The sequence below is a fragment of the Lissotriton helveticus genome, chromosome 9 (assembly GCF_964261635.1).
Source record: "Lissotriton helveticus chromosome 9, aLisHel1.1, whole genome shotgun sequence".
Lineage (NCBI taxonomy): Eukaryota > Metazoa > Chordata > Amphibia > Caudata > Salamandridae > Lissotriton > Lissotriton helveticus.
Window position 1 is genome coordinate 499885379 of NC_136070.1, and position 13821 is coordinate 499899199.

Genomic DNA, 13821 nt, shown 5'->3' on the forward strand with positions numbered 1-13821 from the left:
GGTTTGGACCACCTTAAAGACCTCTCAACTGGAGTGATCTGCGTTGTGGATATTCAAGAAAATATATAATCTCTCCTGGATACTTTGTGACCTTTGTAAAATGTTCAATGCTTTTTAGGTTTCGGCTGGAGAAATCTCTTGATTTCCAGTAAGGAGAATGGAATACGCCCCCCTGTCCCATTGGCTAGCTCCATAAATGGAGGCTAGCCATTGGAACAGAGATCTGTCCGTCAAGGCCGGACCAGATTCGGGGGCGTTCCCGAGATTTTTTCCCAGGGCGGAGTTACGTTTTTTCCCGTTCCCTCCCCTTTCACTGATGCGCTGTCCATTCCCGCCCCCTCCGTGTGCCTTTCCGCCCCCCCCTCGCTGTCCTGTGCACGTTTCCCGCCGTCCGTGTCCTCTCCCGCCCCCTACCGCCGTCCGTGTCCTCTCCCGCCCCCTCCCGCCGTCCGTGTCCACTCCCGCCCCCTCCCGCCCCCTCCCGCCGTCCGTGTCCACTCCCGCCCCCTCCCGCCGTCCGTGTCCACTCCCGCCCCCTCCCGCCCCCTGTGTCCTCGTAGGTGCTTGTTGTCTTTTGTTTCCTCCCTCAGAGCTCCGTCCAATTACTTGTATCTTTATGCTTCTGTGTCCACTCCCGCCCCCTCCCGCCGTCCGTGTCCACTCCCGCCCCCTCCCGCCCCCTCCACTCCCGCCCCCTCCCGCCCCCTACCGCCGTCCGTGTCCACTCCCGCCCCCTCCCGCCGTCTGTGTCCACTCCCGCCCCCTCCCGCCGTCCGTGTCCACTCCCGCCCCCTGTGTCCTCGTAGGTGCTTGTTTTTTTTACTTTTTACAAATTAAGCACTGCCCTGTGTTGCCTGGAGAGAAATTCCATTCTAAAGGGGATAAGACAAATGCTGCCCGCTCTCCATCCTTCATTTCACCATACAAGACGAGAAATAGTCAGCTTGATACAACTTTCGATTTCAACTATCCCCCCTCCCCCCCATACACACACACCTCGATAGTTGGTCTCCCTCTTCGGGTATACAGCGCTCCGTTGCTTCGCAGCTAGTTTCACGCCGCACAGGTCTCACTTTTACCTCACACGGCGGGTCAGGCTGGCGTGTGCGGCCTGCAACGTTCTACTGTATTCAGCACACGGCCGTGACGCGCATAACAAGAGCCTGCATCTTAGGTCTCTCTCATGATGACACCTTCACACCCCCTTTCTTCCTCAGGGGCTAAAAGCCTGTTAGGATTTCGCGCGTTGTCAGGAGGTGTGGAGACAGGAAGGCCTGGAATAGTGCACAGTGTCTGCGAGCGCGTGCATGCAGCCGTGACAGAGAGGACACAGCATACTGCAGTGTGTGTGTAGTAAGACGGGCGCTGCCTACTATCCTAATGTTTAGGGCAGTGTGTGGCTCACAAACGGAGCAACTTGAACGGAAGCTGTAAGTAGTGCATGAGAGTGTGTGCAGCAGTTCGTGCAGTATAGTAGGCCGTAGCGGAGTCTCTGTCTCCTAGCAGTGGGCGAGTTTATGGTATAGTGCTTTTTATTAAAACATTATTTTGGGAGTTTTATATAGCTTGAATGAATTCGAACGCGCTTTACACGGGCCCAAGATGCATTACAGACGGACACATTTTTTGTTAGGCACAGGGAGATTTAGTGATTTGCCCAGAATCACAGGATGTAAACCCTGCCGAGCCTCGAAACCTCGAGGTCGACAGCTCTAGCCCTTAGGCCACGCTCTGTACTTGTCAGACATACAACATGCATTGTGGAGAAGGGCATTACACAGTGACGTGTGTGTGTGTGTGTGTGTGTCAGTCACAGTCCGGACATTGTGTAGCACATTATAGTGTAGCAAATTATTGTACGGTGTCTGTATGTCAGTCACAGAATGTGCATTTTGTAGCATAGTATGCAGTGCCATAAGGCAACATAGGGCCACCCTGCGGAATGTGAAAGTGGCCCTTGAGTCGCCTCGCCCCACAGATATTAATTGGACTTGGGCAGAATGGGGCCCCTCTGAAGGTTTGGGGCCCTGAGGGTTGGGGCTGCTGGGACATGTGTTACTCCCCCGTGTGTGTGTGTTCACACATAGTGCATCAGTCACAGAATGCGACTTATGCGGAACAGTATTGTATGGCGCAGTGTGTCTCTCACAGACCGGAAAGTGTGTTTTGTATAGTATAAAACAGAACAACTGAGGATTGAGGCAAAGGCAGAGATACCGCACCTGTGAACAAAATACTCTGGCAAAGTAGTGATGGTGCAAGAAAACAAGGAAGTGCACCCCTCTCCACTCCCTATTTGGAATTTTCAAACTCAAAGCAATAAGAAATTGTGTTTTGTATAGTGCATTGTGTCTGGTTCAGAGCATAGCAATGTCTAGCACAACACGCATGTCTGTGTGCATCTGAGATCAGACTGTGTGTAGTATAAGCATTGTGTAGTGCAGACTGGTGATAGTCACAGGCGTTGTAGAGTGCAAATTTGTCATTTTTAACTACACAATTATATGACAGCAAGATACTCTGAAAAGGGATCCGAGGTCAGTAAATGTATTAACAAAAGTGATTCCCTAAGGGTATTTTTTTGTGTGTTTGCAAAACTCCAATATTCAACGCAGTTAACTAAAAGTCTGGGCAAAGATCTTCAAAGAAACACCGATGGATTGATTTTTGAGGAATGGGGCATGCACAAGCGTAAACATAATATGCAGCTATTATAAATGCGCTTGTTTTGTTGACAAGCACAATTATACCTACATTTAAACAAAGGGCATAGGAAGAGCACAGGAATCACACACATTGTTAAAAGAATGGTATATACCGGGGTAGGAGAGACAAAGAATAAGTGAATACGTTCAGACAAGGACTCATCAACATAAAACAAATATAACCATGACTGGTTATCAAATACAAGTACATTCTACCTGTAGATGCAAAGTATCTCATGCAGAAATCTAAAATCGCTAACACAATATAAATGTTGATTTGAGGGCATCACCGTTTTGGTTCTAGTGCATTTAATGTTGTGAATCATCCTCAGGACCATTGTGTTTGCATGCTGTCTGAAGTGAGTTAACAATTCACTTAAGGGTGCTGTATAACATCAAACATTGACCCCTAGGGCTGTTGTTATCCTATGGGGAAATGTTCAGATGTCCTTGGCTAAATTCTGGAACTCCTGGGTCTGGCAGTTCGGGTTGGAGTGTTTTCATTGGAGCAGGACCAAAACTGATTTGCATATGCTTGGTTCCTGTCTGAGATGGCAAAAGAACAATGGACTGGGTTGCAGCCCAAGTAATTAACAGTGACTGAGTTTAATTCAAGCAATCCACCCATCAATATTTTGCTTTTTTTAGTGCAACACTCTAAGAGTGACAGATATACTCAGACATGTGTCCGGTGCTCAACGTGCCATAGGATTCAAGCTACTCCTTACTGAAGAGTCCCAAAAAGACTGAAACTGGTCTGGGGTTCCACGTGTTCCTGTTCAGAGGAGACCTGCCTGGCAGATCAAGCTTGACTGCTGCCCTTGGAGCAGGCCCAAGATTGATATTCCTATGTTTGGTTCCTGTCTTAGGTGGTATGTGGACAACATACCAATGGGTTGGGAATCTGTTCTGAGTAATTACCAATGACTGAGATTAATTCAGACATCCATCTATCACTTTTTCACTTTCTTCAGTACAACGCTTCTAATGAAGTCAGTCATAACAAAATTACTTAAGTGCGCTTATTTAGAATGCCTCTACATTACATCCAACATGGATGCTTGGGGTCATGTTATCCTCCAGGGAAATGTTTGTGTCCTTGAGTTAATTTTGAAACTCCTGTGTCTCAAGTGTTTTTAGGTTTCGCCTCGCAGAAAGCTGCGGAGCAGACTTTCGCAGAGCGAAATCTTATGTCTTACACTGTGTGCTTTAGTTCAGCCTCTCTCTTCCATTGGCTAGCTCCATAAATGGAGGCTAGCCATTGGAAGAGAGATCTGTCCGTCATTTACGGAGGCGATTGGTGGGCGTTCCGCCAATTTTTTCCCTTTCCGCCCCTTTTAAAACGTCATGAGGCTGTGGGCGGGTTTTTTTTTTTTTGTCGCCAAGGTTTGTTTTCCTTGTTTCTCTGAAGATGGCGGCCGGGCAGTAAGCGGTTTTACAGGCTTTCAGAGTAAGGGTAATTTTCCCTCCCTCCCTGAAGTTTCCCGTGCTTGTAAACCAGGAAGTAGCAGGATTACAGCTCCCAGACACGATGTCCCGTAACACTTCTTGCTCCGACCTCACCCTGGAAGAGAAACCCGGCCGGGATCTCTGTTTGTGAAGCGCGGTGAGTCAGAGACTACATGAGGCTCCTAAATACAGGAGCAGAATGAGATGAACTCCAATCGCCACAAAAGAACATTACAACTGGGTTAAAAAACCACCTTCTGACACATAGTTAGAGGAACATTTTAAAGATATTTTGTTTTTATAAGTGCCTCGAAAGTACCTTTGTATTGATGACGGGAGCGTAAAAATGGTAACATTGTATCAGCCGAAACTAGCCAAAAGTAACAGCGCAATGTGAACTGAAAGGCACATTTTCAAAGAGGAGTGTGATAGAGGCTTGTGAGCCATTTCAAGCCTATTGACACTCCCAGAGCTCAGGGATGCATTGAAAAGAAATGTATTCATAGGCAAAAACACATTCTCGCCTGGTGGAAAGAAATGTTTACTGTGTTTTGTACATGCAACTATTTATTGAAGTTTTAATGACATGGCTTGACCATCGTGATGTCATCTATTAATAAAACTACGTCCTTAAATGAACTGCGTCCAAACCAGCAACTGGCGTGAATGCCTTGGACGAAGAATCTGTACACTCTGTTTTGTAAGAATTCTGCACATTTGAATAGGGTTCTGGTGTGCAGGGTGACTGCTAGAGAAACATCGGTGCTCTGATCAACACTCGCCCAATAGTTCATGTTTTTCGGCAGACACTGAATGTAGTGCGCATGTTGAAACCTGAGCAGTGGCAGAGAAAGGTAAGGTGTCTTATAATGGTGCTGCCGAGTGCACAAGAAGTATTTGAAAATCACTAATCCTCCTGCTGTAATGTTTCTGTCAGGTAGAGCGATATCTACGATTTAAAGCTTAGCCAAAAGTTTTAAAATGCCATAAAATGTGCAGAATTGTGCGGTTTGTTAGGGGGACTGTGAATTCACACCTGATAGCAGTGTCTTCGGACCAAATTAAAACTGTGTATTGTGGGCGGGTCCTGCTTGATCTCAGACCGATTTGGATGCGGATCCTGTATTGATGTCCTTAAACAGGACGGGCAAAAGGCTGATCGGTTTCTCAATAATGATTGTAAAAACACTAAAACTTTTACATATCAGTGATACAATCCCTGTTCACATTTTAAATGTCTTTACTTCATTCTAATGAGTATTTGCTTTTTTCCCAGTTGCTGTGTCTCAGTTTTATCATGCAGCATACAGTTCTTGTATGATGCTTGATTGAACTAGTTGTCTAAGTTCGGGTTGTGGCTGGGTGTGTATGACGCTGCACAGCTCAGAGCTCTGAAGTTGAAGCAGAGGGCAGTGGGAGTTTCTCACAGTGCCTGTCAGTGGGCCATAGAGGTCTGCAGACTCCATGCCCATCCAATCCTTCACCTCTTTGCAGAACCCATGTAGGAAATAATCATATGTGGTAATGGTAAGTGTGGGAAAGTGAGATATATGCAAATAAGGGATTTCAGAAACAAAGCTTGAAAGGGTGGAGGTGTCTAGCAATGAGAGACTGCAGAAGAAAGTGAAGAGGAGAACGGGGGTGTCTGCAACACCATGAAGGCCACTACCACATCCATAAACCTTAGTATTGTTTAATTCACAGTCACATATTTTCAGAATTGAAAAATTTTCAATTCTAATTATTAACAATTTAATACATTTTGTTATTCATGCTACTGACATTGTAAATGACAATGCCATTTATTTATCTGTTTTCAAAACTAACACATAAATAAACAATTTGTCATTTACAATGCCAATAGCTCTAACTTTGTCAAAGGCGAAACCGTTGCATTGTAAATGCTTGTTTATGTATTCCTTTTGCTAAGTCACAGTAGCTCACTCTCCACAGGCGTTCTAGTCGTTTGCACCTGCTTTTTGCTTCTGTGAGGGCGTTTGAGAAACAAGGTGCGGAGGAGGACAGTCTAATGGACTTCACCACTATGGACGGAGCAACAGACTCCTTGGCAGTGGCAATCCATTGAATTATAGTCACAGCATCTACAATGGGGTCAGAGGATAGAAGAGGATAATTGTCCTGAAGAATAGGACTAGGGATACTGCGGTCAGATTTTCCCAGTTTCTTTTTATAATGGAGCGTTTGCCCTTAACTTGGCCAAGTTTAGACAGAATAACGGAGAAAGGAATCAGGTAGTGGTCTGACCACACCAAAGGGCAAGGAGTCTCCATACCTATAGAAGTAATGTTAGAGAAAACAAGATACAGGGTGTGGCCTGCTTTGTGAGTGGGGGAGGACACCAATTATAGAAGGTTGGCCACCGCCAGGGACGAGACCAGCTGCGCTGCCTGTGCACAGTTAGGGTCATTCACATGCAGATTAAAATCACCAAGGGCCATAAATTTGGTATAAACTAGCGATTTTTTAGCAATAAATTGCAAAGATCCTGACACGCAGTCGCTGCATAAGTCAGGCGGTCTGTAAATGAGTATGCCTGAAAGGGAGGAAGAGGGATTGATTTGGAGGCAAAAATTAAGTCCTTCAATGCCCTGCATGTAGATTGGGTAAGAGGAAACTAGCTCCCACGATTCTTTACAAATAATGGCAACCCCACCCTATCTTTTGTTACCCTCTCGATTGGCGTGACTCATTTTGAAACCAGGCGGGATGGCCAGGGCAATTGCTGCCACCGAGTCCGTATTTAGCCAGGTTTCAGTTAAAAACATTACGTCCCAAGTAGCCTCTGCTAACACTAACCAGACATCCTCAGCATGATTGGGCAGTAATCTGCAGTTGACAAGGCACGCCCTAATTTTATCAGTGAGCTCAATCGCAATGCCCTGGGGAGTCGCACTCCCAGTGCGGATGTCTTCTCCATAATTCAGCATTTGGCCACATGAACAGCAGCTGTGCAGCAGTGAAGTCTTTGCTAAGTCGATCTGGTGTGTCTCGGGACAGTCAGAGCCTTTGAGGAGCATCAGCTCGTCTCGAGACCAGTATATAACCTCTTCATTCCCACAACCAGCAGCATGGCTGGCTGGCGCTGGCCGCGATCCGGTCCCGGACGGGCACAGATGGCTTGCCTTTGGCGCGCCCGCTGCGCAGCCGTACAGCCATCTGCTTTTAGTACCCGGAGGCAGGAAGTGAGGTGCATTGTGGGTGGAGTCGCGTCCCTCCGTTCAACTGCCACTACTAGCCATGACGGACCGGGGACAGCGTGGTAAAACAAATCAAGGCACCACATGTAAGTACACAGTTAAAAACAATCAAAAAATATGCAGAATACGTTTTTTTTTAAAAAGCCGGAACAAGACTCTCGGCGTGCGTTTACCCACTGCTGCGCGGCCGGACAGCCATCTGCTTTTAGTACCCGGGGGCAGGAAGTGAGGTGCAATGTGGGAGTAGTCGTGTCCCTCCGTTTAATCAGCACTACTAGCGTGACGGACCGGGGGCAGTGTGGTAAAACACAAATCAAGGCACCACATGTAACGCCCGCGAGCTGCGTCCATCACCCAGAACACTGCCAAAGGTTTAACGAGGTGTTGCGCCGAGAGACAAAACCACAGATGTCCATATGGATCAAGTGCGGGGGTAGCAGGCGCAGTCGGACAACAAGAATTTTAGCTTAGAATTGTGTAGTCCGTAATGTATGCAAGGAAGTCTAGATGTTGGATTTTATGGAAAGTTATCAGTTCCTTGACAGGAAATGCAACAACTAAGATGGGTATATCATGGTGAGAGACATCTGGGTTTATTGTGGAGGTTGTATGGTAAGAATAATTAGTCAAAATGGTGAACTCTTCACTAATGCATTAGCACACAAGAAACAGGAATGTATCTGAACAGTATACCCAAAGGCAATGTTTTAACAAAGTGTATCAAAGTTACAATTCTGGCATGTGGAAAAGTACTGCTTTCACACAGTAGTGAGATACCTTTTTAAACAACTCACTGTGGCATTACTGCTGGATCAAGCAATACAAGATTTGACATCTAGACAGGTCCAATCTACTTAGTATGCTTGCTCTCTGAAGCCGGTTCACTCAAACTCATAAAATCACCCAGGTATTTAACTTAAATGGAATACTCTACCGAATACTAATCACCTCCCCTACCTCCAGATTGATCAGGAGGAACGGACTTGTCTGCATTTTCCTAAACTCTGGAATATCATGGAAGTACATCCATTAGTCCACTGAGTGATGTCCTGAGGTCCATATGGGGTAGCATGACATCATGTGCAAACAGTGATATCATATAGGCACTATCCACAAACCTGTTACACTCTAATCGCCTTGCGTCCCCTTATCCTGATAGGCAGCAGACTCACTGCCAGTGCAAAAAGCAGTGGGGGCAATGGACAGTCTACTTTTACTTTTGAAATGGTGATATAGCCACTTATTATTATAAAAGGCCTGTCTGCCCTTTGTATAATGTATAATTTAGTTCTTCCTGGTCACAAAATTCCAGTGGCCCTAACCATGAGGAATGAGTTTAGTGTAAGGCATGAAATTCGGAGTGGTGCTGCAAGTTATGTAGTTTAACGCTGCTCTTAGAAGTCCAAATGCTCGAAGAGATCGAAGAACGAGTAGAGCATACCTGAGTACCTCTATCAGAAGATACATGTACACAATCAATATAAAAATAAATAATTGGGCCAGGGCGAAATTTGCATTTCGCAAGTGTTATTCACTCGCTAGCCGAAATTACTCCATTACACCACTTTGCATATTTATGCACCATTCGCAGTACAAATTACAGTGAAAATTGCAGTAAAAATTATAGCGAGCGCACAACTCTTGTTGGCGGTACTCTTGTTTAAATGCATCCTTGCGCCCAAAAATTGACTCATGGATGCACTTTGCACTAAAATGTGGTACAAAAAGACGGCATTGAATTCCGCATGATTTTGCTGTAATTACGCGGAATTAAATCACGCTAATGTTCGTGAACCCCTAGAAATAATGATCTTGTGGTTATCCGGAAAATATGACATTGATATGGGCTCTCCCCAGGATACCCCAAAAGGGAAAAAATCGTTCTTAGAAAAGACAACACTCACATTTTTAGCACCTTCTTTCGAATCTCGACTTCTTTGTCTACCGTGGGATCCTCGAAGAGCTGAACTCTAAAATTATTTTTTCGTAGAGCTGTTCCACACTCCTGACAGCTTCCAGCCCCTCTGACGAACAGGAGCTCAACACAGCTCTCACATCTAGAAAGCAAAAGGAAGAAACAAGCAGTGTTTATATGGATGATTGAGAAATATCTATCTAATTTTTAGACTTTCGCCTCTCCTAACACCTATGTCAAAACAAGTATTAATTACCAATATTAACAACAATAATATGGGAACAGGTTTAAACGTATCGCAGCAGGACAATAATCACTGAAAATACTACCAATTCTAGTAAAAATAAATGCAATAATCAAACTTGTACTTATACACCACTTCATAGAACAGTACTCAATTTACTGATCTCGGAATAAGGGTAGACTGAGGTGGCCTTGCCAGAGATTTAAATTTGTAGCCGCAGGTCAGCGTACAACAGCAGCAGGCAGCAGTAGCGAGCTCACCGCACCTGCTCACATCTACCTTCCAAAGTTAGAAAATTCATGAAAGGGCTGTGCGTCACACAGGTCATGTAGCCCTTAGTGTCGTTATGTGCACTGGAGTTGCCCTGGTGGACCACCAGGTCTGGTAGGCCCGCTCCCAGGTCCCTTGGACATACCACTCCTGGACACTAGGCATGTGTGTCAGAGGGAGACCCTCAGTCCACTCCCTTTTACTTAAAGCCTCTGGCCACGCCTGGCCAGAGGATGTGGTGCATACAAAGCTGGGTGATTCCCAGATAGCAGGACTTCTAACTTGCTACACTTGGTACAATAACTGTCATTGTCTTTCTCTTGGACTAAATGAATCCACCATTTTAGAAGCGTTTATGCAATCAGTCTGATGCAACAGAATCACATCCTGCAACCTTACCTGGGGTACAAGAGCAATTCTTTGCTTACATTTTCAGTCATGCCTCTATCTAGTCACAGGGTTTACACGTCTTTATTTAGAATATTGTAATCTTCCTCTCACTGCTAGTGTGTGCTGCTCAAATGCAAATTTCTAAATATTTAGATAGCACCTCTAAAAACAGTGCTCTGCCTACTTAAAACAATCTTGTTTGATGTTCATCAGCCCAACTAATTATTCACAATGGGCATATCATTAACATACGGAAATCAACACTGGAACACAAGAGTGGATTGCCAGGGAGAAGTGCATTAATTAGGTCCTAGCAGTTGCTCGGCATACTAGATGCATTTTGTAGCTCCAAAATAAAAAGTAAAGCCCCTCTTGCTCAAAATAGACATTTGGCTCTATTCACAAAGCCCCGCCTTTAAAAATCTGAAATTTGCTTCTGTAGGATTGAGCCAGATTTGGAGCACATTCGTCTCAAGTAAGTAATTTACAATAGAAAAGTGGCCCATTTCTTTGTGTGGTAAAGAGTGTATATTCCATGAGTTAGAATGCATAAATCCGATTACATTAGCACACATACTTTATTTGTTGTTCTCCTCATTGAGAACCCCATTCCCTGTGCTCACTCTATTCTTACAGTGGCAATGCAATTACACTCCCTTGCCTTTGAAAGGAGTAAGCTTGTCCCTGTCACAGAGTTGGAAACCACTCTGCAAGACGAATGAACCCAAATGTAAGGGTTTTGTGGTGAATACCTGCCTTTGCAGGTTAAAATTGGGCCCCAACTATGTCAACAAGTCCATCCGAACTCTGTAAATGTGGAAATTCCTCTGAATGCTAGCAAGATTTCTGCACTGTCAAAATGCAAATTATGTACCTAATAACAATTCCACAAATTCCAAAGTTGTGACTCAGGACTGGGATTGAGCAAAGAGGTCGTTCCCCACACCCAAGGTCACATCAGTGTGTAAAATGTCTGGTGAACTGGTCCTAACTCTTAAGAAAATAAAACAGTTGATGGAAGATATCAGAATTCAGTTTTTTCTGCAAACTGCTTGATCTTCCCCAGAACGGTCAGAAAGGAGATTTAAAAGTAACACTGCCCTGATGAGGAGGAATAACTGTGAAAAGGTGAGAGCCTGAACTCAATCTTCTCTTGCCCACGGATGAAACAGGAAGCAATGAAAAGTTCTTCAGTCAGTCATGAACAAATCCATCTCTCATCCCCTCGAAAAATTATTGTGGTTTAACACTAGGACGCAGATGTACCACAAAGTTTTGAGTATGTCATAGTTATCTTTGAAATTCATCCAGGGAGATAGTGCGTCTACCTATATTGGTTTTATCGTCTAGAACATTTCACTGGTTATAGTCGGTAAGAAATATTTCACCTTCTACAAAATAATTTAAACCATCATGATTTTTAAAAGGAAAGTTTTGGAATACCAGTCGCTTTTCTTGCAGTCCAATGTCATCAAACTGACGGGTGAAGTGTGCGTAGCCAACAAGATGAAGAATAGAGGAGGCTGCCTGTCTTAGAACCCAGAAAGCAGATTGGCCATCAGAAAATGAGTTTCTATAGTGTTGCCAAAAAGAGATCGGCTGAGGCAGTGGTTTTGGTTCAGTGGCACTGAAATTGTATTCAGACAGGTTTCATCTGGCCATCTTGAGAGTAAAAAAAACACTATCAGGGTGCAGTGCTTAAAACTAGTTAGCACTGAATAAATTACTGATTCCACACTCTTGTTGTTTGAAGAGTGAAGATCCATATTGAGTTGTGCAGCTCGCACTATTCGGAGCTTTACCAGGGGCCCAAAACAGCATGATGGTTGGTAACCGGTGTGGAGATACTGGCTGGATTCTTAACTCCAAGGACTAGTATTTCCCCTTTGGTTACAGGCAGTGGGACAATTTTTCAGACTGGGGGCGCTGCCATCAATGTTACATCACTGAACTCCTCACAATATCACCAGTGACTCTCTACGGCGATCTCAGGGCAAGGTCATCTATCAGAATGATGAGATACAAACTGGCAGGCACACGCGCAGAGCTTGGTGAACAGCAACAGGAGTAACTCAAACACTGAAAAGGAGAAACAATGAAGACACTGGTGATGCAGTCAGGGAAAACAGTGCATGGTAGATAGAGTGAAAGTTATCAATAGCATAGCTAGCCTGTGTCATGAGCCCTAGTGCAAGTAAGGATATGGGCTCCCTGGCCTCGGTTTCAATACGAAATACAGCAATAATCAGGGTTCAAGGGCCTCCTCAGGCCTCTGAGTCGCAGGGCCACCGCATCTGCTGCCTCAATGGAAGCCACGTCACTGAAAGTTCTAGAGACACGACAGCAAGGTGGAAGTGCGCTTCATGCCACAGCAATGTAGTGGCCTCTTACTGGTCTTCTGTGTCAAGAAAGTGATGGTTCTCTTTTTTTTTTTATGTCCCTGCCACTTTGGGCACCTGTTCGAGTGGCATCAACGCGCTGCAAAGGGAGAATTGTTTCTGCTGCTCCTGTGGATTCCCGAGTGTTTTTCCTGACCTTCCACCACGCCCGTGCCCACTATACACAGCCAAAAGTCATGCACCATGAGTTCTGAGATGAAACATGTCAAAAGGACACACCAAACTCCAAGTGCCTGCACGCCCATGAGTAGCAGATGCTAAAAACGACAGGTAGGTCCAAAGTAGAGCTAAAGGTTATGCCTCCACCCACTGCACACAACTGAGCTGAGAATGCCACACCTGGCACCCATTGCTCAATGTGCATGACCAAAGGCTGTGCGAAGCAAACCCTGCGACAAGGGAAATGTGTGCAGGGCTCTGGGGGCCTATGTATCATGACAAAAGCAAATACATTTGCTGAAAAAGCATTTTTATAGGTAAGTTAGGGTTCTTTACACACAGACACTAACCTAGATTATTAAAATAAAAACTGCAAGTCCCCTAAAATAGGTTGAGGGTCATGGTTGCTCACAATCTAGAGACCACTAAGATGTGCATAAATAACTGGTGGCATCCCATTTCACTTTATCACTTACGTGCAGTGTTATAGTGTATTGTGCATGGCTTACAATAGAAGCTTCAATATAGAATACCTTACTAGAAAGCCATATAGGCAGTTAAAAACAGATTCTGAAGCTGGCGTTCTGTTAGCAAAGGTCTCCCGTGTCCCAAGGGACCAGAGTGACGGAGAATGACGGTCCACCAACTCCCACGCATGTCTCCACCTCTCTGTGGTCTCCAGACAAGGAATGTGGGTGGTGCTCTCGCATTGCCAACTGTCACCGACGCGGTTGACAGACCTCAATCCACGCTATCTCTACTCTGGAACTGACAACAAAGAGCAAGGAATTTGAAAGGGAAGGCTGTGTTTTTTTTGTTTTAAGTATTTTTGGAGGGTGAGGTGTGGTGAAGAAGGGTAGCAAGGCGCTAGTTTTTGGTATGTGAGCTACCTTCTGAGCATGGTTGGGTGGCAGGGTGCTATTTCTTTTTTTTGTTAACACATTTAGGCCATGAAGATCGTTTTTATAAGGGTGGTGGGAAGTTCGGCAGGGCCAAATACATTAAAAATATATATATATATAAATAAATAAACTGGTGGAAGGATGGTACAGGTGGGAGGGGTGAGGGTGTG

General features: G+C 45.0%; 1 protein-coding gene across 1 annotated transcript in view; it reads right to left on the reverse strand.

Annotated features, from left to right (window-relative positions):
- MNAT1 (MNAT1 component of CDK activating kinase) overlaps positions 1-13821 on the reverse strand; it is a 669332-nt gene that overhangs the window by 494598 nt on the left and 160913 nt on the right. The window contains exon 2 of the mRNA XM_078662088.1: positions 9277-9429. Coding sequence (XP_078518214.1) covers positions 9277-9429 — 153 coding nt within the window. The remainder of the gene's footprint in view (positions 1-9276; positions 9430-13821) is intronic.